We start from the raw sequence: 25,320 nt of genomic DNA, 5'->3' as shown, positions 1-25,320 counted from the left end.
GGCAGTATGCTAAGTGTTTTCCATGCATTTAATCTTATTTAATGTGAGTTTCATGAGATGATACTGTACAGAGATAATATTACAGACAAACATTTAAGACCGTCATCTAGAAAGAAATCCACAGATGCTTGTCTGCTCCGAGGACTGTAAAATGGAAGGAATCTTGTCTAAACCAAGACCAGGATAAGATTTTCCTAAGCTGTCCAGCTACTGGTGTGCGGGCATTGCCTGGGTCCACAAAAACTTGCTCCTATTCAAACATTCTTTCGGTCAATCAAGATATGTGTGTGTTTTTCCCGTTTGGCAGGCAGGAAACGATAAATCGGTGTCTTAAGGGATTGACAAAATATGTAATTCGACACTATCAATCACCATAAAAGAGCCTGCTTTTGCTTACATCAGATAAAGGTGTATTTAGTCTACTAAGAACTTCCCAGTTCAACTGTAGCATTAACTCTGTGAGGCCACAAGTCCAGTGAGCAGTGCCAGCGCCGCTCCTCCTCTGGGGAATGACAGGACAGCCTTAGGCACTCAAAGTAGGTGAGGCTAGAGGAAGACCAGCCGGGACTCTTAATCTCCCCTGCTCCCTTGGACTGGATGATTCTTATAACTGCATTTTAGATTCCTTATCTGCAAACTGGAGTGTGTGTGTGTGTGGGGGGGGGGGGATGATCTATTAAACCTCTTTCTCATTCTAACTCTCTAATCCTATAATACTAAAAGGAAATCAGGATTAGACTCGGCATGAAGACAAAACCTTGAAATTCCTACCAACTTTGGTGATGGGGCGGGGGGGGGGGGGGGGGGAGACAGAGAGAGAGAGAGAGAGAGAGAGAGAGAGAGAGAGAGAGAGAGAGAGAGAGAAAGAGAGAGAGATTGTCTATTCTCTCAGGCTGGTGGGCAAAGGTCTGGAGCTTCCTCAATGACATGAGCAGTGTCCCCTCTTGATTTAGTGTTTGTGGGTGTTTTTTTTTTTTTTTTAAAGGTGTTTCCCAAAGTATTCAAACTTGTGACTTATGTTTATATCTAAATAATCAATCTGTGCTTGTCCTAAAAGGACTTTCTTTGTTCTGTTTTGTTATGGGGAGGTTAAACAACATGTGTATTTATTCCATAGCTCTGCAAACAGGAAGGAGCCTTTAAATGACTTAGTTCCACAATTCGGGGTAGACTTATATTTAAAGAAACACTGTTGCATAACAGGCACTGCCTCTTCCGAAAAAGCATCATGTCAGAACCAATTTTGGAAAACACAAATATGAGGTGGGTATATTTTGAAAACTATGTGAACATAATAGGGCCTTAATTAATACTGGTGGCTTTTATGGGAACTATTTGTTTTTTAAGGCATCTGTCTTGCAAAACCCATTTCTGCTTGTGAAGGAAGCTAAAGGGGGTGTGTAGGTTAAATTCTGTTTCTGGGCTTTGCTTCTAAAGTATTTTTATTGTTTCCTTAGAGAAGACAAACAACATATTCTGAACTGCTAAGTAAATTATATAAAATTTTATTCATTAGCCACATTTGTGCAGTATTTATAACCCTTAGTTGTGTGACATTTATATGTGCAAAAGCATTTTCACCTTTATTATATCATTCTATTCTCACTCAGCCCCAACCAATGGAACTGGCTTTATTCCTAGTTTAGAGATGGAGGAAATTAAACCCATCTTTTCACCTGCCTGGAAAGTGAGCTAGAAAGTTCTAAGGTGGGGGTGAGTGAGAATAGAATGATATAATAAAGGTGAAAATGCTTTTGCACATATAAATGTCACACAACTAAGGGTGGGGGTTCTGGAATCTGGATATCCCAATTCCAGTTTTTCCCTATACCCCATCCCTTTCTGCACTGAAAGGATTAAAAGATGGGCTTTAGACTCAGGCAGGCTTGGCTCTGCTTCTGCCTCTGGTACTGCCTGGCCTTGTGCCCAGGGAAAGCTATATTCCTCTTTGAGCCCTAGTTGTGAATTAAGCTAACAATAGTACCCACCGACCCCCTCCTCACACCATGGGACTGTGGGAAGAATTAAATGGAATAGTGTATGAAAGGCACATAGCAGAATGTTCCATAAATGTTATCCATTGTTGTTATGTAATCGACGTAGTACGTTGGCTACACTGTAGGAAATACTTTGTTGTTTAAAAAAATAAAATCAAACACACACACACAACACTACTAATACATGTGAAATCAAACCTGAAAAGGGAATTTCTTTTTAATAAAGTCATATGCCAGAGGATAGTACTGTATTTTTAGACAAAGACTCTAATTGGAAAGCTTGGCCTGATATTTTTATTTAAGAAGAAATGATCTTTTGCTTTCTGTGCCTGCAAAATGTCCTCAGTGCCAGCCATAGTCATAACCTTTGAAATTGCTATTTTTCAAAGTTGGAAGCCACAGAATAGCGGCAATTTCAAATGGCTCGCCCCAACAGACCAACAAACTTCCCAGCAGAAGAAAAGAGAGGAACTTGCTAGTGGCAATGGGATTGCCGAAAAAGTTGAGGTTGAAGTGAAAACTATTCCATTTTCAATGCGTTTCATTCCAACAGAAAAATGAGGGAGTGGTGCCACATTCCCAAGAATTAAAAATTAAAGCAAACCACTTGCTCTCTCCGTCCCCAAACACATCCTACACATGCGTATACTATACTCTGGCTCCAGATGAAACCCGGAGGGTGAAATCATATGTCTCAATGCCTGCGCATTTCCAAGGAGGGCACCCAAAGTACTTGACAAGCGAGCGAGCGCGCTGAGGAAATCAACAGCTGTTGAAGTCACCTCCTGCGGTCTTGCCAAATGTTTGAAAGGGAATCTGCCTGCGTCCATGTGCCTGTGGCTGGGAAGGAGAGGGGGACGGCGTGGAGGTCCAGGTGCACGGTGAGGGGTGAGGAGTATCTGGATGGGGCGCCCTGCCGGCCTCCAAGCGCGCGCTTGTGTGTTGTTTACTCCTGTGTGTGCCGGTGCCTCTCTGCTCCCCGGCGCTTCTGTGAGTGTCTCTGTGCGGGGCAGGGTGACTTTGCGCCTGTGGGCTCCGGAGCTCGCTGGGGTGTTTGTCGGTGTGCGCTGGACGGGTGTGTCTCCGCCGATGGTTGTGGTTCCGTATAAGCCCGAGCATGTCGGCCAGGGTGCCAGAGTGCCTGTCAGTGCGTGTCTCCTTGGGCACTCGCCTCTGTTTCCGAATGTGGGGGGAGTGTCCGCGTGCCGCCCTCTGACCTGAGATCTCCGTCCCCACCAGCGCCCTGGGAGGACAGGTAAGCAGCCACAGAAGAGCCCAAAGCTCCCAGGGTGGCTGTCAGCGTGCCATCCCCAGCCAGCGCCAGCCCTCCGGGGCCAGCCGGGGGAGCCAGGAGGGGTGGTGGCCCGCGCCCGCCCGCCTGACCCGAGGAGCTGGGCTCCGCCCGGGCCCGCCCAGGAGGGGGCGGGAGAGGGGAGGGACGGGGAGGGGCGGGGAGGGGCGGGGAGGGGCAGGAAGGGGTGGGGGCCTCGCCCCTCTGCAGAGGCCGGTGAGCCATTGGCGGAAAGTTCCCGCACGTCACCTGGGAGGCCGTTCCTCTAAAGTCCTGTGCACATAACGGGCAGCGCGCACTTGGAGGCGGCTGCTCCGGATCTAGGCTGGGGCCGACGGGCACCGCGAGCCCGGGGCACCCCGCGAGCTGAGCGCAGGACGGGTTCCCACCACACCCACCCCACGGCGGCTGAATGAGGCTTCCAGGCGCCCCGTCGCTGGCCGCGGCGCCCGGCCGGAGGTCCGCCCCCTGAGCCCTTGCGCTCACCTGCCAGCCCGCGCGCCATGGGGCAGCCGGGCAACCACACCACCATCTTCTTGCTGGCGCCCAACGGGAGCCACGCGCCACCGGGCCAGGACCTCGCGCAGGAGCGGGACGAGACGTGGGTGGTGGGCATGGCCATCCTCATGTCGCTCATCGTCCTGGCCATCGTGTTCGGGAACGTGCTTGTCATCACGGCCATCGCCAAGTTCGAGCGCCTGCAGACGGTCACCAACTACTTCATCACCTCCTTAGCCTGTGCCGACCTGGTCATGGGCCTGGCGGTGGTGCCCTTCGGGGCCAGCCACATCCTTATGAAAATGTGGACCTTCGGCAACTTCTGGTGCGAGTTTTGGACGTCCATCGACGTGCTGTGCGTCACGGCCAGCATCGAGACCCTGTGCGTGATCGCCGTGGACCGCTACTTCGCCATCACGTCGCCCTTCAAGTACCAGAGCCTGCTGACCAAGAACAAGGCCCGGATGGTCATTCTGATGGTGTGGATCGTGTCCGGCCTCACCTCCTTCCTGCCCATCCAGATGCACTGGTACCGGGCCACCCACCAAGAGGCCATCAATTGCTATGCCAAAGACACCTGCTGCGACTTCTTCACGAACCAGGCGTATGCCATCGCCTCCTCCATCGTCTCCTTTTACCTGCCCCTGGTGGTCATGGTCTTCGTCTACTCCAGGGTCTTCCAGGTGGCCAAAAGGCAGCTCCAGAGGATCGACAGGTTCGAGGGCCGCTTCCACGCCCAGAACCTCAGCCAGGTGGAGGACGGGAGGGGCGGCGGGCATAGCCATCGCAGGTCCTCCAAGTTCTGCTTGAAAGAACACAAAGCCCTCAAGACTCTGGGCATCATCATGGGCACGTTCACCCTGTGCTGGCTGCCCTTCTTCATCGTCAACATCGTGCACGTGATCCAGGATAACCTCATCCCCAAGGACGTTTACATCCTCCTCAACTGGGTGGGCTACGTCAACTCGGCCTTCAACCCCCTCATCTACTGCCGGAGCCCCGACTTCAGGAGCGCCTTCCAGGAGCTCCTGTGCCTGCGCAGGTCTTCCCTGAAGGCCTATGGGAACGGCTACTCCAGCAGCAACGACAAGACGGAATGCACGGGGGAGCCCAGTGGATACCACCTGGCACAGGAGAAAGACGGCAAACTGTTGTGTGAGGATGCCCCGGGCAGGGAAGACTTTGGGAGCAGCCAAGGTACTGTGCCAAATGATAGCATAGATTCGCAGGGGAGGAATTGTAGTACAAACGACTCGCTGCTCTGATGCAGCTTTTCTACTTTTTTTTTTTCCAGACCCCTCTTCCTCGACAGGACACTAAACAGACTCTTTTAACTTAAGTGTAATAAACCTAGGATGAAATTGTATAGAGATGTGCAGGAGGAAGGACATCCTTCTGCCTTTTTTATTTTTTATTTTTGTAAGCTGTAAAAAAAAAAAAGAGAGAGAGCACCTATTGGGAGTGATTGTGTCTTGTACAGTTCAGTTCCTCTTTGCATGGAACGTGTCCGTGTATGTCTGAAGGGCTTCGGTCCCAGAGGACCCGGGGCTGCTATGTTTTTTGATGACTTTTCTGCGTATCTACCTCATCAGTCAAGTATTAGGGGTAATTTATTGCTGCTGGTAACATGTGTCTGAAGGAGACCTTCCTTCCTGCCCCCTCGGATGGAGGATCCGGAGTATCCTGGACCTGACAGCTGTGAACACGCTCCTCTTATTTGCTGAAACAGGGTGTTGTAGGGAGGCATTTCAGGGGTAGCTTCGGTTGTTTTCCTGAGCAAAGTCTAAAGTTTACAGTAAATAAATTGTTTGACCATGACTTCATTGCACCTGTTTCTCCAAAAACCCCTTGACTGGAGTGTGCTTGCCTCCCCCACTGGAAACCACAGGTAACTATTTGTAATAACTGCCCGGTGACTTAATGTGGAATGGCACAGGAATGGCATGCCCTGATTGCTTAACCCTTTCACTGGCCTTTGGTTCTGTCGCCTGTCACCTCAATCTCTCCTGATGCTTGGGCCCCAGGTCAGTCCCGCCGGCTCCCAGCCGAGCTCATCTCGCTGGTCCTATGGTGATTACTCTTTGTTGTTACATCAGAAACACTGACTCATGGGCATGGAGTTAGGAGCATCTGTTGTGTCCCTTCGTGCACCCCCACCACCCACCTTTTGGTTCTACTTGCTTAGTAGCTGCTTATGTTTATTGTTTGGCTGGGTCTCAGAGTGGGGAATCTTTGAGCTGCACCAGGGCTTGGCATCTGAGGGATAAGTCAGAAGTTAATGTAAAAAAAAAAAAAAAAAAAAAGAACCCAAAACAAACAACTACTAAACTTCACCCTGTAATTTCAAGGGAAACTGAAAGGACATAGGTCAGAGGGAGAAAAGCTGGAAGCCACTTAGCTGATGAACACCCCATGACCTAGAAACAGGGTTCTAACCCCTCCTCTCTCTTTACTTCTGTCCCCTTTCCCTTCCATTCTTCTCCCTTTAAGATAAACCAAGATTTCTCAGCCTCAGCACTAGTCTCTGGACCAGGTAGTTGTCTGTGGTGGGGGAACGTCCTATTCACTGTCTGATGTTCAGCACTATCCCTGGCCCCTCCCCATGAGATGCCAGCAACACCCTCTGAGTTGTGACAACCAGAAATGTCTCCGGACATTGCCAAAACCCCCTCGAAGGGGGTGGGGGTGGGGAGATTGCCCCTGGGAGAGAGCTGCAGATATAACTCAAAAACCTAAGCAGATTTCTAGATCCTGTCTGATGTAAGCACTTTATTTTGCGCAGCCACGGAGAAGGATTTTTCATGGTTCGCCGGTGAGTGACAGACCCTGGACCAAGGCTCTGCTCACTCCATTCTGCTGCCTTCCCAGCGCACCTCCCAGCTGCCCAGATACTGACTATGGGCTGAGCGGTTGGGGAGGGTGTATCAATGGAAGCCAGGCCTGGGAGCTGTTACTGCCTGTTTGTGGAGAGATAATGCTGTTAGGAGGCGCATGAGGGGAAAATCACAAAAGTAAACACATTTCTTCTCTCACCCCCTTTCTATTTTTGCCTGGGTGTCTGAGCCAGGGCTTGGCCCAGGTCTGACCGGGTGGAGCGTCCTCCTTGGCAACGCGAGCCTGGAGATCAGCCTGCAGGGTTCATTGCCATTTCACTCACTCATAAAGCTGATTCCACTTTTTCCTTCTGTCCCAGCCACAGTCCCCAACCAGAAAAGCACTGGCCCCTTCGGCTTCCTGTCAGTTCAGTGGTGGGTGTCTGGGTGAGCTCTGAGCTCTCGGGAGAATCGTGGGTGCCTGTGACTTTGGAATGAACTGTGGAGAATTGGAGGGTGTCCGCCATTCAGCACCTTTACTCTTTCTCCAAAGGCTTTCCTACCTGTTATCACATTCTTCTCCTCCTCTGGGCCCCACACCCAGAGAGGCAGGCAGCTTCTCCAGCTGCTCCCCACCCTCCTCGTAGCCTCACGGGATCTGGGGCTTGGAAGAGCCCATAGAAAGCATTCAGCATCGGCAGAGACCAAAAGCCTACACGGGGGGAATGACCTGCTCAAGGTAAGAAGCCAAGGACATGAAAGATGGGGCTGCAGCCAGGGAACCTGGCTGTCAGGAGGTCCGGGAACCGGTGTATTCTGCCCGTTGAATGCTCCCCTTACCCTCAATTGTGGAGGCTTTGACTGGGGCTGTGACATAGCAAATTCATTTCAGTGGGTGTGTTTGTTGCTTTGACCCAAAATTATGAACACGAAATTCAGGCAATAAACAATCTGCTGTAGGGACAAGAGAAAGAATGTTCTTTGACTCAGCAAGAGTCCTCAGCAGATATTGGTCAGCAATTAGGGAATTATACTATGTATGCTTGTTTGGTTAGAGGAGCATCTGATGTGATGTCAGTTAAAAGTTCAGCTATGAATGTTAATTTAGATTTCCCAGGAAAAGGGAGTTTAGCCATATTCCTGTCCCTTTAAGAATCCTTTAAGAATGTTGCTCAGCTTTAAGGGTCTTGACAAGCAGGAGCATTTTAGGGTTGTCTCAGTCCCTTGCTTCGATTTGTTTCTTTGGGGGCAGGAATTTGTCAGTGTCCCTCTGTGCCTCTATTTGCTGACAGGTTAGTTACATAAGATCTGTGTTGGCTTCTTGGTCATAAAGTTTTCTTTGTCTGGACAGCAAGTTTTCAGAGTCTGTCAAATGAGAACCTTATCCTGAGATGCAAATTGACAGGTGTGCAAAGTGGCAGGACAGGGTGGGTCTTCCCCCATCTCCGCCTCCCCACTCCCAGATTGTTACTGGGGGAAGGAACCGGAGAAAAGGAGTTGTGATTGGGGGAAAGAATCTGGGGGAAAGGAGCTTGGAAATAGGAACTGTTATTACAAGATGCTTTGAATCTGGTGAACATACTACCAAAGGAAGCTTAGACCAGAAAAAGTTGGGGGCTAGTTATAGAGCATCTATTTTGTGCAGAATGAGAAAAATATAGGGTTCAGTCTCTGCCTCCTACAGCATCATATTAATAATATTAAACAGATCTGTTGTATGGAATCTTGCTGAATCTTAGGGGCTGTGCTAAGCACCTTTTTAGGCATCATGTTATTTTAGGGTTGTAGGTAGCATAATTGTCCTTCTGATGTAGGTAGCATAATTGTCCTCATCTAACAAATAAGAAAACGGAGGCTCGGAAAGGTTAAGTCACATTCCAAAGGCACACAGCTGGCCAGTTGCAGAGTCAGGACTGGAACCCAGGACTGTGTGAGTCCAGCGCCCATGGAGCCCAGCACATATGCAAACCAGGAAGCAGCATGAGGCAGCTTGTCATCTGCGCCGGGACAAGTGTAAGAACTGGAAATGCAATACCTTGTTGAGAGAAGAGGGAGAGTGCTGTGGGTTGGGGCACGGAGGAATGTTCCCTCCGAAGCATGTGACTGCATGGCTGCTGAGGACTGGGACAGGAAACCAATCACTGGCATGCCCAGTGCGCTTCTCTGAATCTTTGCTTTGTCTTTTCATCAGAGAATTAGTCCAAACTGAAAAGAGGATGTGAAACTTTTAAACAAGCACAGGGTAAAGCAGAAGCACAGCCTGCCTTGTGTCCTGGCAAATTCGTTTTTGGTTCCAAGGCTGGGAAGGTCTCCTAAACTGAGCACTTAGCTGAACCTTATGGAAAATGTGCAGGCCTACGTGGCTCTATAGGTGTGTTATCCATTCTGAAGTATCATCTGAGCAAGGGAGATAGGTGATCTGACAGCAAAGAGTAAGGAGGGTCAGTGCACTTTGAATGAGACTTTTCATTGACAATTTACCGTACACTAAATTCAGCTCTGTACTAATCCCTGCCTCACTGACTGTGCAAATATAATGTGAAAGAGGCATTTTTGACATACCTAAGAACAAACTTCCCGAGCACTTTCAAGAACTTGAGAAGTATGGGTGTCTTATGAATAATAGGAGCCAAGGCGAGGTGAAAAGAAGCCTGAATTTATAAAATGGCCTGTGCAGGTGGTCTCTAAGCTCTCCGAATATTTATATCTATAGTGATGTCAAGATAGATAGATATAGATATAGATATAGATATAGATATAGATATGGAAATATAAATGGAAATGGATATTGATATGGATAGATATAGATACAGATACAGATACAGATACAGATATAGATATAGATATAGATATAGATATAGATATAGATATAGATATTGATATGGCTAGATATAGATACAGATATAGATATGGATATGGATATGGAAATGGATAGATATAGATATGGATATGGAAATGGAAATGGATAGATATAGATATAGAGGCTAAGTAGAGACAGTAGTTTATATTTTTAATTAGAGTTGATGACATTTATCATATAAATAATGGTTGAATATTCTGGTGGAGGTCAGCCTGCAAAAAAAGACTATTGGTACATGATTACTGCCTTCAGATATTTTCAAACCATGGAGGAAGAGCTTTTTAGTTCTGTATGGAAATAAGAAGATAACCAGAACCTCAGACGAAGGTAGATTCCAGCTCAGGTGAAGGAAAGACTTTTCTAAGAGTGAAATAGGTTACCTATCAGAACCGTGAGCCTTCTGTCATTGGGAGCATTCAGGGAAGCTCAAATAAAGTTCAGTGCAGGACTCAGCACATGGAGTTCCTGCGCTGAGCGGGCGCTGGACTAAGCTCCTTTCAAGTCTGTGAAGTCTGTGTCCTTGAAAACAATAGACCTAAATGTTTTTAAAAAGTATTCAGACCATTCCCTAATCCCAGCTACGCTGCTCCCAATTCAATTGGATTTCAGAGGTTTCATTGCATTCCTAAACAGGAAAACCTCTGAGGGAAATCAGGATCTCAACGGTCTTTGGCCCTGAAAAATCCAGAAATAGAGCAGGAAGGTTAAGCAGTTTTCCAAACTATTAGACCTTTTCATCAGCTGCTCTTCCCATGCCTTTTGCAAATGACCTACTAACTCCCAGAGAGAGACTAATGAGAGCTGCACAGTCCTGTCTGCAAAGGCTATTACATCCTTCCCCACCCTCGGAATCATTGCACTTCCTGTGGTCTTTCCGTCACACTCAGGGCCTGGAAGGAAGGGAGGCGGGTCCATGGCCAGCACCAAGCACTTCAGTGCTCTCTGGTCTCAGAGGTCCTAATTGGGTGGGCAACCTCAGGCGGGCCACTTCCCCGCTCTAGGCCTGTCTCCTCATCTCTTGTGAGAAATACCTGGGTTGATATCTGTAAGATTTCAGGAAGTCTTCAGTGCTGTGCATCTGGCTTCACTGCTTTTATTTTAAAAGCACTTTCTTTTCCTTATTAAAAAGGTAATAGAACTCATGGTAGAACATTTAAAAAATTATGCAAGCACAAAATGAGCTCAATCACAGATAACATTACCGGCTAGACACAGCCATTGCTTCCTGGGATGTGTATGCTCCCAATCCTTGCCCTATGCGTGGCTATACAACGTGTATAAATATATTTTTTAAATAAAAATGGAATTAGATTATTCATAGAATTTTAAATCCCCCACTAATGCTTTTTACATGCCTTGTTGTGTGTATTGTATGCATATAATATGTTCTGGGTATGATAATGCCCACAGGTCTACTAGCCTCGCAGGAACAGTAGTCAGCAGTTTCGAATGATCACCCCCCTCAGAGCATCTAGATTGGGAGATCTGAGCTGGGACTCCAGAATCTGCATTTTATAGCCCACAAAAGAGTGAAATCATAGCGTTCTTAGCTTTTTTTCCTGACTGGTTTATTTCACTTAGCACAATGTTCTCCAGGTCCATTCATGTTGTCGCAAATCTGAAATTCATGAATACAAACAGCAGTGTGGTGGTTGCCACATAGAAGGGGGTGGGGGGAGAGGGAGGTCCTAATACTAAGGTGACAAGAGAAGATTTGACTTTGGGTGGCGAGCACACAGTGCAACGTACAGATCTTGTGTCATAGAAACTCACACCTGAAACTTCCATATGTTCATGTTGACCAATGTCACCTCAACCAATTTAACCAATAAATACTGTGTGTGTGTATATATATATATATATATATATATGTTAAATCTGCATTGTAGCAAGTTTGCCCATTTTTTCCTGCATGAGTGGTCCATGGACCACATTTTGAGGAACAGGCTTAAAGAGATGCATTTTATAAATGAACCAGAATGCTCCCTCCACACCCCTTGCCAGCGGATGAAAAGATGTTTCTATACTTGTCTCTTTGAAAGCACCCTCGCTGCACCTGGGCCCTGACTTTGAACGCACGCTCTCGCACGAGGGCAGGGCTCTCGCGGCCTTGTTGTGTGCCGTTGTGCCGGCCTGTGGGCCTGTGTTAACATCCGTCCGTTCAAGTTAGACGGTGACCCATACCCGCCGTTTGAAAAGTGCTGCAGCGGGTCCCCTTTCCACAGAGCACCTCTTGCGATCACAGTGGCTCATGACTGCATTCGTCTCCATCTCACCAGAAAGGAAACTGAAACTTAGAGGAGTTACGTTGTCGAAGATCTCAGGACTCCCTGGAGCAGAGCCAGGGGTGGCGACCCAGAGCCCCTGTGCTCAGGGTCAGGTCGGAGAGGAGAGAGAGACCCCGCTGGGAGGACATTTCTTACGGGTGCATTTTGGTGATTCTCCGGGGATTTTTCCAGAGAGGCCGGGTTAATGTGTGAGCTTGGGACTAAGTGGCAAGCCCATGCTGTTTGAGTAGGTTGTGGCCAAGTAGCAGCTGGGAAGCCAGGCTGCCCTGAGAGCTGGCAGCTCGGTGTCCTTCACCTGAGTCGGCTCAGCAGGACTGAGCTGCCCCTGGCAGGCCGGCGGCAGAGGGAGGCACCTACACCTGCCCACGGCTTTGCGCTGAGTCAGATCACTGCTTTGGAGTCAGGAAACCCTGGACACCTGGAAATGGGAGTGCTGTTCCCATTTCTCTGCCCAGGTCTGTGTCAACATCTCAGGTTTCACCTTAGAGATTACCAGGGTGGGATGGGCACCGAGCGGGCCCTTCACAAGAGAGCCAGGGTGGCCAGCGGCGGGTCAGCCATGAGGTAGGACTGGGGCCAGGCGAGGACCATCTCCTCTGCTTGTTCCATTCTTATTTGCCCGGTGCTGTGAGGGGAGGACTAGAGTTGCTGAATGTGTTCATTTAGCCAGGAAGCGAGACCGATTTGTGAAAATCACAGCAGTAGCACCTATGACAAAGCAAAAGCGGAGTCCCAGGGAGCCCCCGTGTTCTTTCCCGCCCTCACTATTACTGATCTTGCAGCCCGGGCCTGTGCCCCAGCACAGTTGCCCTTCCCGGGGAGTGGCCCTCGCCATCCCCATTCTGCCTCCATTCTCCTGCCCACTTTTCTCTTCATAAAACGCCTATTCGATGTCTCTAAATACTGCAGACAAGCCTGCTTTGTTCGGTTTGTTTTGTTTTGCTGGGGAGGTACTCACTGTTCTCGTGAGATGCATTGCACCCATAAGCCTGCTCTGCCCACAAACAGTCAGGCTCCCGTGCCGGTTTACGGCCCCACCGCGTTTCTCTAGAAATCCAGCTGCTCACCTCGCTCCCTCAGCCCCAGAGAACGGTGGCTTAGGCTCCAGGGCCCCGCTGGCCCGCCTCGGAAATCTCTTCCTAAAGGACCTTGGAAGAGCTAGCGGGGCCAGTTTTGGTGTGAATCTCCTGACAGTATTTTATTTTACTGCAGGAGGTCCCAAACCTGGCAGAACCCCAACAGGGGTTGGGGGGAAATTCTGAGAAAATGCACATTCCTGATGCCCCTCCCCCTCTCCCTGCACCCTCCATCCCCCACCCCCACCCCTGAGATTCTGATCTAACAAGCTGTGGTTGAGGGCCAGCGATTGGGTTTTGCCACAACTTCCTCTAGAGGAGGTGAGTCAGGTGCTCTGAGGATCGCATTTGGGGACCTAGAAATTGCACCGTCTTCCCCTTCCCGCCCTTCCCTGCCCAAGAGGATGTAGGGACGGAAAACATGATCCCGCACAGCTGCGTGCATCCACCAAAATAATGCTGCCTCGAACCAACGGAGTTCTAATTTTCCATTGTTATCAAATAAAACAGTGCAGATGAAAACAACTTAAAAACACAGCGTGACTCGAGAGAAGGAAGGTGATCATCACGAGCCTTGAGCAATCAGGCGCCTGATTACAAATGTGTTTTGGGACAACAGTTAGGCTTCCCCATAGCATCATTGTCACGTGGTCCCAGAGCCTCTGCCTGAAGACCGGGAAGGAGCTTCCCAGGAAGAGAGGGCTCCTTGTCCAGTGCCCCTTGCTCCTGGACACTCTGCCTTGGTCAAGTCAGATCACCTTGAGGTCTATGTGAATCCATTTGCCTAATGTACACAATCCCTGCTTACTTCAAAATCAGAAGGGGACCCGCCCAGCTGCAGAGAAGAGGATGACTCACATATATGCATATGCCTCCCAAACAAACACACTGGCACACACACACAGACTCGGTCACTGATGCCAACGCCCATATCGACACAGATACCCACGTGCAGTTTCACATACATGTATGTTCCCTTGGAGGTTCTTCTGGGTCTGCTTCCATGTGAATGTGCACATCCCTAGAGGACACAGAGACACGGGGGTCTAATCATTCTTCCTTAGATAAATACACAGGCAGGGGATCCCAAGCACACTTCCGTGCGCTCCAAATCAGCAAACATGCCACGTGTAGTAGTCCTGGTCCCACTGCTACCTCAGTGCTATGTAAGGGCAGGCTCATACCCTGACCCCTTTTCCTGGATATGTATATAAACCCTCAATTCAATGCACAGCCACTGTGTTCTTCCTGAGTCTGTGTGTAATGAGAGAGAGATGTTTGGAAAAAATCACGCAAAGTTGCAACGGGGACAGGTGTTAAGAAGGAGATACAGTTGTTTTGGGGACATCTGAGATGGAGAGCTCAGTAACAGTTCTCCTGGAGAGGTCTGGTTTTGGCCAAGAGCAAAGGAAGGCTAGATCATTTCTAGAGAAAGAGAGAAGAATATGCCACTCAGGGAGAAAGGCACATGCAAAGGTCCTGTGCTGAAAGGAAACCTCTCATAATAAGAAGTTCTAAGAGAAGGTCAGTGCAGCTGGTGTGCAGAGGGAGGGCACAGCAGGTGCAGGATGAAGCTGCCAATGGGGTTAGGGGCCACACCTGAAGGGCCTTTGGGGCCCCAGTAAGGTCTTTATCCTAAGAGCATTTAGGAGCCATCGCTGTGTTTATAGCAGAGATCCGATCTGAAAGCAGGCCCACTCATACAAAAGCATTCTTGGATAGATCAGTGCACACATATGGGCTCACAGGCACACTGCATGTTTCTTAGGAATGCATGCTGACATGTGAGTGTTCACTTGCAAATGCTGCCTCAGTGAACACACCCGCATGTATTATACACATGGTGTATATAAGTCCAGTGGGCGCTGGGAGGCGGGCAGACACCCTCCTCACAGGGTTCCATCAGCACTAGGCCTGTCCTTGGCCAGGGATGGGGAAGTGGCACATCCGAGCCGAGCCTTCTGACTTTGGAGCCTTGGGCTTTGCTGTTTGGCCTCATGCGTGAGCCTCCAGCGCCCGCTCCCCCTCCTCTCGGCTCCCAGCACCCAGTGACAAGGTGGGGTTTCTTCCAGAACACGATCATTGACTATTCCTGGCCCAGGCAAGGAGGGGAGGATGGGCAGGTCGGGTTGCATAAAGATTGCCTTGTGCCTTCCCAGAGTTGTAAGCAGAACCTCTGCCCGGCTCCAAGCCCCGAGTGCTCTTTGCAGAGAGTTGGCAACGGAGAGAAGTAAACAGAAGGATGGGAATCAGAGGTCTGTGGGTTCTGGTGGGGACCGTGAGTGGCTGGAAGTAGTATGTTCCATACGGGACCACTGCGGGGAATGTGACACTGGAGGAAGGAGCAGACAAAGCCCGCAGGAAAGCCCTCTTCAGGCACAAGGTCTGACTCGGTCCCCTGCAGCCTTGGCTTAGCAGACTCTCCTACACACATGTTTACGCATTCACGAATTTCCCTCCAGTGGGTGTAGCATCTCACAACAGAGGAAGTAACAAGTCACTTAGCAGCCACACACCCTGCCTTGTTTTCCCTCCAATGCATTAGAACTACACTTGTGTTCATTTGGCTCCTGTGTACCAGCAAAGCCAGCAAGGGCCTGGGCCAGGCCAGAAACAGACTGAGGGAGATCAATAGGAACATTCAGGCTCACCTGTGGCCTAACATCTCGGGGCCATAAAGATGTTCCCAAGTGGATTTGCATAGTCCAAAGACTCCTACCCCCGGAGAATGTATGTCTTTAAGTGTGTGCCTTGGCAAATATTTTCCTCTGTGATTAAAGGAATTATATAATGTAATGTGAAGCTCTTTTTTATTTTGCTTCAGGCTGTGCAAGGAACATCTTTCTTTGCTCCCAGTTGGGTGCTCTTTTGTGCTCTCTTGGCAGCAACCTGAGATCCATCAAGCGCTGAGGGCTGAGCACTGTGCTCAAGGGGGCACCGTGTCGTAACTCCCCGCCGTATTGACCCAGCTCCTGGCCATTCACAGAGGGCTTTTAAATCTGCCATCTTATCCAGTCCTCACAGATCTGAGGTCAGCCTGGTTGTTTCCATTTCACAGAAAAAAGACTGAGGTTAAAGGACTTGCCTAAGGGCATGGATTGGCCCTTGAACTTAGGTCTTTATACTTATCCTCAGGAAGCAACACAAGTTGGGCTGCACTCTGCTACCCTCCTGGAACCCAGGGCTCTCCTTGTTGCACTTCTCTGCATTGTATCTTATAAATAAACTAGAGGCCTGGTGCACAAAATTAGTTCACAGGTAGGGTCCCTAGGCATGGCTGTGATCAGGGCCAATAGAGGCCGCCCGGCTGCCAGCTGAGCCCTCCCCTCCCCTCCCCAGCTGCTGGCTGCCAGCCAGGGCCTTCCTTCGTTCCGTGCCACCCCCTGGTGGTCAGCACACATCATAGTGAGCAGTCTGCTGGTTGAACTCCGGAGACACTTTACATATTAGCCTCTAATATATATAGATTCAGGGTTAACACCCCCTACTTCTCCCCCCCCCCCCCCACACACACACACATTCCCAGCACAGAAGCCACAGCTGCCAAGCTGCAGATAAATAATCCCCTGCTCCAGGGATTGTCCCCGGGATGCTTTTAATATTGACAAGCCTCAAGGGTGGGTGAGTTCATGTTAGGAGGGGGCAGTGTCCAGTTCCATCAACTGTGTCTTAGAGCAAAAACTCCAAGTCTTTCTGGTCCCACATGCCAGTCACCAGATGCACGTTCACTGGGTCAGAGGGATGGGATGCTGTGTCCTGCTTTCTATGCCCGCCCCACCACTGAGGCTGCCCTTGTTCACGTTGCCTGATTCCTCTGGATCAGGATGTTTCTGCGGGAAGACCTGGTGTGATCTGCCCCCTCCCACACCCACTGGGCACAGGCCAGCCTGCTGCAGAGGGCCAGGTTCCACACCTCGATAAAAATTGCAGGCTCCCAGAAGTATTTCAGCTTCTGGAGAACGGCTCATGTTTGGCTGGAATGTTTTATTTTAGTCATAGCAATTAGATGTTCTTGTTTTGCACACGCATCTTCCAACGGAATTGGCTTTGACACAGGTGAGCAGCATTTAATGGGTCTGGGAAAAAGTGGGATAGATGACAAATTCCAACCGCGAGGAGAACTCCCATTGGCAAACCCTCCTCTTCAGAGCACCAGCTTATCTGGTTTGCTCCGCTTTCCAAAGTGTGAGTAAGTCATTAATTCATTTATTCAAAGATCTTTGAACACGTACATATGCCATAGGTACAACCATGACCAAGGTAAACGTGATTGGTCTATATATATATATATATATATAATTGATTTTTTTACAGAGAGGAAAGGAGAGAGATAGAGAGCTAGAAACATTGATGAGAGAGAAACATCGACCAGCTGCCTCCTGCATACCCCCCACTGGGGATATGCCAGCAATCAATGTATATGCCCTTGACCAGAATTGAACCTGGGACATTTCAGTCCGTAGGCTGATGCTCTATCCATTGAGCCAAACTGGTTTTGGCTCCCTATTTTTTTTAAGCTTCTTACAGTCAAGTGGAGAAGACAATGTAAGGGGATTATAAATGACATTTGGATCAATCTCCCTAATACCAACTCCAGAGAATCTTAACTATAATATACGGATGAACAGGGTTAAGGGAGGGGAAATTGGTTTCTGGGTTTAATCAGTGGGTTCAGAACACTCTCTGGTACCTGTCCACAGCAGACTGGCCATTAATCATTCATAACAATGTTACTATGTTCCTTTTAAAAACATGACGGGGGGGGGGGGGGGGATGGAATTGAAGGTGGCTCCCAAGGTCATCAATTGTCTCAGTTGTAGTCCACCCCTGGGCTACTGTGTCCAGTTCTCAGATATCTTAAATGGGCATCCTGCATTTTATTTATTTATTTATTTATTTGTTTTGTTTTGTTTTGTTTTGTTTTTGTTTTTGCAAAAACTAAACCACATACATATTACTCCCAAAACTTGAATGTCAAGAGCAAAACTCTGGCTATTAAGTAATAACAACAATGCCAATGCAAAACAACAAAATGAGAAATCAGAATTATGGCATCCTGGATTTTAATCTGATGCCCCTACTAGAGAACAGGAGCTAAGATTCTGAGAAAACCCAACACTTTGTCCTGAAATAAATAATTGAAGGAGCCTGGCTTTTTAGCTTGGAAGCAATGATAGGAAGAGCCTGCATTTGTGCAGGGAAGCATTTTCCAAACAGCATTTCTAAGGGTCTATGTGGAAAACAGTACGGCACATTGGGAGGAAAAAGAAAAATTGTGGGAGGCAAACCCTTGGGAAACGCTGCACGCCCAGCATTTTCTGCTGCAGCACCCACTCCGCCCAGCATAGTAACGGTTGTGAACAAACAGTCTTGCAGGAAACATACCTGATTGACCCGCTTTAACCTAGCCTGCCCACAGAATGCTACTGATGGGCTTCTGTCTGTTGGTGTTGACGTGTTTGTTTAGAGGGGACGCCTATGAACGGTGGGCAAACTTCCTACTCCGCTCAGCACCCGTGGCGGGACCCCGGCATGAAAAGTGAAAGTTGTCTTCAGACGATCCCGAGCACTGCTGGGAGGAAACCCCTTGAGCTTTTGCAAACCAAAGGGCAGATTTGAACCCTACGCACAGGCACATCTAGGCAACAAACGAACACTAGAACTTTCTAAACATCACAATAATCTGTTTCCTGTTCCTGGAGACATTAAAGCAGACACGCAATGCCATCAGGGCCACTGGAGGAAATGCCTGCCCCGCGTAGGACATTCTGAGGACCCACCCTGAAAGGTGTGTACACATAAGACACACGGGGGCTTCCTCCAGCAAACTGTCTTTAAAACTATGTCCCGGGCTCCATTTCTCTTCTGTAGTCCGAGTCCCATCCTTTGGATTCGCTCTTACTGTGTTGCCTTCAGTGTTATGGACCAAACCCCTCAAGGTCAGTCCTTGTCAGCCAATGGTCTTTGCTCTGCTCTGGGCCTCTTCATAGCCAAGCCCACCACCATGGGCCTCGGCCGCTAGGAATCCCACCCTGAGCCTCTAGGTGGGGCTTGCAAACCTCAGATGCGGCAGGGAGCTCACCGCAGAGCTTAGCAGCCCAGAGAAGGGTGGGGTCTGAGAAACCTGGCCCCACAGTCCTCTAGGCTTGTGAGACCTGCCCTCCCCGACCACACGTGTCCACAGTGGAGTCCAATCACCACGTAGCTGAGGCCCATGGCATACTAAAAGGGAACAGAAGGCCAGATCCCAACTCTGCCACCTTCCTGAGCCTATGACCCAGACACATTTCTATAGCATATTTCTCTCTGGAAAAAAAGAAGTGATACACTGCATCAGAGTCTTATGAAAATGAAAAGAGATTAAAAGTACATAACAGACTCGGCAGCGTGGACATTCAGGAAATGCTTATTTAATGGAGGATTGTGGCCATGACAGCAACAACTGTCTAAGAAGGTAAAGCTCTTCTTTAGAAATTCTCTGATCAGCGTGCCAAGATGTCAGACCCCTGCCAAGGCCATAGCTGGAGACCATCTAGCTCTCTACCCCCGTTCCTTTTAAGACTTGGTGCTTGAGAACAGAAAGTAAGGCATGTGCAGCCCTAGCCAGTTTGGCTCAGTGGATAGAGCTTTGGCCTGCAGGCTGAAGGGTCCCAGGTTCAATTTTAAGAATAGAATAAGGCATGTGTACTACAGCATGCTACTTTCCTCACACAGTCTAGAATCCTGCGTGGCCGTTTCTGGATTTCAGTAGCTGCAGCCTCATCCATTCTAGACCCCAGGCCTCATCTGTGAGACAAGGGGTTGGATTAGAGTTGCTTCTAGCTGCTGTGAACTGTGCCTTTGAATTGGGACGGTGAATGCAGGTATTTAAGTAATATTAAGGGTCCATGGTACTTAATGGGGAAAAAAACACCTCACCAAACTAAAGCAGCATGTGTGTGTGTGTGTGTGTGTGTACATGGCAACACACAATATACACAAGGGGCTTTGAAATCATTTAAATTGCCCCCCATGGTTGTGCCTGAATACACGTCTGGCAAATAAGGAGCTGGACCCAGACTGAAGGAGTGAGATAAGCCCTTACCTCCAAATGGGAAGAATAAGCCCGAGTCCCGGCCCTGACTCTGAGGGCAGAGCTGCCTCCCCATCTCGGGGGGGCGGGGGGTAGGGGGGTTGGCACCGTCTCTTCCCACCTTCACGTGAGGGGCATGGTCCCAACATCTCCGGGTGCCATGTCTTGGGAAAGAGCCTCTGATCTATTTTTGTTGGATGTGCATGCTCTCCAGGAGGATTACCATCGGGCTGACTCAACCCGGGCTTATTCCTTTTGTTTGATTGCTCTGCTTTCATAAGGCAGGCTCCGCGGCCAATTTTAGCCCTTCTTGGATTAAGGGAGTGTCCAAATGAAGGTACTGGAGCATTTGTCACGGTTTCTGCCGGGATGCTTGCCTCCCCCTCCCCCTCCCCACCCCACCCTGACGACGCTCCCTTCCATCTGGCACAGGCACAGCCCTCCCGCTCCGTGGATGACACGCTAAGTCGAGTCTGGCTTTCACATTAGCCGAGAGGAGGCCCTGAAGTCAGAAATCCTTGGCACATGAGTCACTTGGTCTCTCGTGCCTTCTTCCCTCAACTGTGAGTAGGCGGAGCTCTCGCTCTGTCTCCCCATGTGCGGCCCCCGACAGAGGCAGGCTCCTGCGAGGTGGCCCTTCCCCACTGGCAGGTCCCTGCTTCCACAGGGGGGCCCACTTGCACAGTCACAGCCCCAGGGGGTTCCTAGTAAAACAAGGTATCTCTCTGTCTCTCCGCTTCCACACCCGGCCCCCTCCGGACCTCCTGCAGCACCGCCCGCGTGCACTTACTAACATGCAGAAGTCAGCCTTCCTGAAGAGCCTTCTGTGGCTCCCTATTGCCTTCAGGACAACGGCCTCAGCAGGTGAGTTCGCAGGAATCACAGAGGAAACTACTGCAAGAATGACACTGCCCACTCCCCGCAGACCCCTGCAGGCACCCTGCACCTCACGGGGGCCAGGTGGTGTGCTGGCGGTAAACAGAGACAGAAGGCTTGGGCCCTGTGCTTAAGAAGCTTATATACTTTTCAAAGAACAGGTCACCAGGTACACAAAAATAAGGTTGGTTTTAATGTTTAAATACTGGAAGTGCTTTTAGAAATCACTGACCTTGCCCAACTGCCTCTCACAGTGGAAACGGATGTCCCAAGATTGGCAAATTATAAGGAAAAACTTGTCTCAGGAGAGGTCTCTCTGCTTCTAACGCTGCCTCCACCACCAGGAGCCCCTCTGCACTCTGCAGCCAGAGCCATCTTCCTGTGGCCCTACAGGCCTACAATAGAAGCCACACGTCTTCCCAGACCTGTGGTGCCCAGGGTGGTCAGGTGCACGCAGCCTGGCCATTCCCTGTGATGACAATATCCTTCAGCTTCAGGACTAATGGCCCCTCCTCAGGGCTGTCCTCCCTGACCATGCAAGTCAGGTGCACGGCCCCTCTCTCCTTCTCATCACCCTGATTGGCTGTGTTCACGGTACATAGTACCATCCACATCCTCTTGTTTACTGGTTTTTCTTCTTCCTTATCTGGGTCAACTTACTAGAGGCTAAGCTGCAGGAGGGCTGAGAGTTGTCTCTCTCATGAGCAGCTACAACATACTTGGCTCATAGTTGACACAAGAAATATTTGCTGAATGACTAAACCAAGAAATGAATACATATCACTGGACATTTGAAAATGTAGAAGAGCATAAAGAAGCAGATAAAATCACTCATACTTCCTCCTTCTGGATATTACTTCTGTTAATATTTTGGAGTATTTCTCAGGTCCTTTTTTAATGTATATCTATGAGGTATAGTATGTATTTAACAAAAATTAAGATTATATTAAATTATGGTTTGTATCTTGCTTTTTTTCACTTATTATATTGTATCTCCACATGTTGTAAAATAATCATTTAATATATCATTTTAAGTGCTGCATTCAATTTCCTATGAATGTAATAAAATTAATTTAAGCGTTTCCCTATTGTTGGATATTGATAACTTAATTTTATCTTCTAATTTATCTACTCTCTGCTCAAACCATTCTAATAAAATTTGGGTGTTAAGATACTTCTGGTAACTGTGCCTCCCTGTGAGTTGGGTAAAAGAAAGTGACACCTTTCCTTCCAGGAAATGTCAATAGACCAATCCTTAGTTTTATATGTTTGTTATGGTCTCTCTTAATGGGGATCGACTTAGTTGATGATCTAGTTATTACGTGAGAAATAAGTGGTGAGTAAATAAATGGTTGCGTTTCTATGACTTCCTGTTTGCAAGAAGCCAGTTGACGTGCTCATAACTGAAGGATGTGCGTGGGGATCAGAGGCTGATGATCCCCATGGCACCTACTGCAGTCGTTTGGCCCAGGGATGTCTTCCTGTGGAAACGAATGAACACTCAGGTACAAAAGATCCAAGAACCCCCTCACTTAAAAAAAAAAAAAAATACTGAGACTCAGAGGCACCCTCTTGGCCAAGGTCTCACAAAAAATGGGGAAGCCTCTCACCTCTCTCCCCTTCCCCTGCCTCTGTCTGTCCCGTTCTTCCTCCCTTTGAGATTAATCTAATCTCGAACTAGACTTCAGAGAAGGCTTCAAAGAGCTGGATGAGATCTTAGAGATGAACCCCTCCAACCTCTTTGTTTTTTAAGAAGAGGAAATGGAGGTCCAGACAAGGGAAGGGTGTTGTATCAGGTCATCACACCATGGGCTTGTGGCCGTGCTGAGATGAGAACCCACTTCCTCTCCCTTCTCATTTATTGGCCTTCCCACTGCCCCAGCTTTGTGGGCCCTATAAAGTCAGCACTCAGTAGTGTCTGTCCTCGAGCTGTGTTTTCTTCAATGCTAGGGAATCATGTTATTCCACATAGAGAACTGAGAGGTCAGAGCCTTCCATTAAAGCCAGCCCACACTTACAGAGGACTGGCAGAGGGCATGGCACTACAGTTGTGCTGAGAATAAGCCAGAACCTAGCATGAAATGCCCCTCTGCATCATCCCCCACCCACCCCCGCCAGCAGCACTGTGCTCCTGCAGAGCACGGGGACCCACTTCCCACTCTTTCCACATTGCTCCTGTGATCTTTTGATTGCCCATCTCTCCCACTAGATGAAGCTTCTGAGAGCAGAAGCCCTTTTTTGGTCTTTGATTTCTCAGCACTCTATGCCCTATTTCAAGAATCAGTGCCTGGCACATAATAGATGCTCCATGAATATTTGTTGAATGAATGAATCAAATGTAAATCTCCATATTTATTTGGTGGAGTGCACAACAAAATACCACAGACTGGGTGAATTCAATAACGGATATTAATTTTCTCACAGCTGTGGAGGCTGGAATCCAAGGTCAAGGTGCTTGCAGGGCTAGTTTCCTCCAAGGCCACCCTCCTTCCACCACTTCACATGGGCTCTCCTCTATGCACACACATCCCTGGTACCTCTCTGTGTGCCCTTACCTATTCTCCTAAGAAGAGTCATGCTCCGGCAAGAAATGAACTGCCCAAGGCTACACGGCTGGTGGCAAAGCTGACCTCACCACCTAGATTTTCCTGCCTGCATAAATATAAGAAAACACAATTTAAAGAATGTTTTCCCCCCATGTTTGCCCATGCTGTCCATCCTGTTTTCACCTACTCTCTGAGTTTGGAAATTGTTCATTTTTCTAAGTTTCAATTAATCAATATCTTTCCAGCTGAAATAACTACTATGGTTCAAAATTAGGAAAATCTTAAAGAAATCGCAATGAATGTAGTTCCCTGTGTGGCTTTGTAGAATGTGTCCAAATGGCTCATTGCTGCATTTCAAAGACCAGAAGGACCTGTTGTTCTTATATCTCACAGACACTTGGTGATAAACTTAGAGATAAACTATACAGCCGTTCTGGCACGGTTTGTTTTACCAAACAAATACATTATGTCAGCAAACATCTACTGGTGCCTTCTGCATGCCAGGCACCATGCTGGCGTCTCAAGATCCAAAGATATATCATCTGGGCTCCTGGGAGAAAGGCTTTCCCATAGGGACACACATACATACACATACATACACGAGTGAATCTCACATTGTTTCTGCCCTGATTATAGCTCCTCATAGAGACCATTTTCCAGCCCTGGGATGCAGTCTGGGCCTAACCAAGAAAACAGAAACCACTCTAGGTTTTTCAACATAAGAAATGTAATTTAAGGAACTGGATGCCCAGGTGATAGGAGAACTGAGAAGCTATAAATGGGTTGGTGAGGAACCAGAGATTAGCAACGGCAGGAGGAAACCACCAGAGGGTCACAGGAGGGGGTGGTGTTACAAGATCAGGGCATGTATTTGGCATGAGCTGAAGGCACAGAGCACATGAAGCCACTGATGGAGATGCCACTGGAGAATGACAGAGAAGACAGAGCCTGCTTCTCTCCTCTTTCTCCCTCCACTTCCTATCAGAGATTTCCATCAGCCAACCTGGCTGAAAGCAACAGGCTAGGGCGCCTGGAACATGTAGATCTCTCTGATGCAAAGCAGAGCAGGCAGACTGGCACCCTGGTGACCTGGGGCAAATCCCTGTCTCTCAGTGTCTTAGTTTCCTCATTGGTAACCTGAGAAGAACAATGCCTTTCATGTTTATTGTGAGACTTACATGAAATAAAACACCTTCAAAAGCTTCAAAAGGCATGTATGCAAATGAAGGGCTTTCATTACAGGTTTTACTCCCTTGTGTTGTGAACTTCAGGCTCTAAAAAGAAGTGTGGTGACATTCAGGCGTCATCAGGAACTTTGCAATGCCTTGCTGACTGCCTAAGGGAAGTGGTTCTCCTTTGGTCATCAGCAGTCAAAAACCACCACAGATGTTCTGAATCAATTGTCACATATCTGAAAGGATGTCAGAGCAGGCCCTCAAGTGTATTGAGGATCTGCCTGCGGTTTTGAGTCAAAAAGTGATGAATGAAGAGGACTCTAGGAATTACTTCTAGAACATTTATTCCACTCTGTTCACTGGACAAAAGACCAGAGAGAGGACAGAATTTGCATGGGATTTGTACGCTAGCACACTCACAGACATACAACAGAGGAAAAACCCTCCTTCCTTGATCTTTCGATTTCAAATTAGTCTCATAGGACAGTTTTGACTTTCAACTTCTCCTTCCTCCTTTTCCATTCATCCTTATGCCTCTTTTCTTTCCTTTTAGTCTCTTGTTTTTCTTCTTTCTCATAATGTTTGGCAACTCGATTTCACAGACTTTTTCTTCTCTACACTGATGGGGAACAAAAGCTTAGCACTGAGCCACATCTATTTTAAATTAAGAAGGTGTGAACTTTTCTAGATAACTTAATTTCCCCTTTGATATTAGGTGTAAGAAAGTATCATCGCAAACTGGTTTCGTTGCCAACCTCAGGGCTTACTGTGAAAACCACATGGTACAATCGCTGCCTTTCTACTGGCAGAAAGTACAGGCCACGACCA

The 25,320-nt window shown here is 48.4% G+C and overlaps 1 protein-coding gene and 1 long non-coding RNA gene across 3 annotated transcripts; both read left to right on the top strand.

The window, feature by feature from the left end:
* The first annotated feature begins 3,568 nt into the window (after positions 1-3,568).
* Positions 3,569-5,604, top strand: ADRB2 (adrenoceptor beta 2). Its single transcript, XM_036423923.2, has one exon. The coding sequence runs from the start codon at positions 3,792-3,794 to the stop codon at positions 5,049-5,051; it is 1,260 nt and encodes a 419-aa protein (XP_036279816.1). The 5' UTR covers positions 3,569-3,791; the 3' UTR covers positions 5,052-5,604.
* Positions 5,605-17,879: 12,275 nt separating this feature from the next.
* LOC118711027 lies at positions 17,880-21,945 on the top strand. 2 transcript variants are annotated; one of them, XR_006740618.1, is made up of 2 exons: positions 17,880-20,759; positions 21,116-21,945. It is a non-coding gene; the product is annotated as an uncharacterized LOC118711027 (long non-coding RNA). The 2 variants fall into 2 exon arrangements; XR_006740617.1 differs by having other exon boundaries at positions 21,026-21,945.
* Positions 21,946-25,320: the final 3,375 nt, after the last annotated feature.

The sequence above is a fragment of the Pipistrellus kuhlii genome, unplaced genomic scaffold (genome assembly GCF_014108245.1).
Source record: "Pipistrellus kuhlii isolate mPipKuh1 unplaced genomic scaffold, mPipKuh1.p scaffold_m20_p_8, whole genome shotgun sequence".
Taxonomy (NCBI): Eukaryota; Metazoa; Chordata; class Mammalia; order Chiroptera; family Vespertilionidae; genus Pipistrellus; species Pipistrellus kuhlii.
The sequence above is the reverse complement of the archived record's forward strand: the minus strand, read 5'-3'. Positions and strand labels throughout refer to the sequence as shown.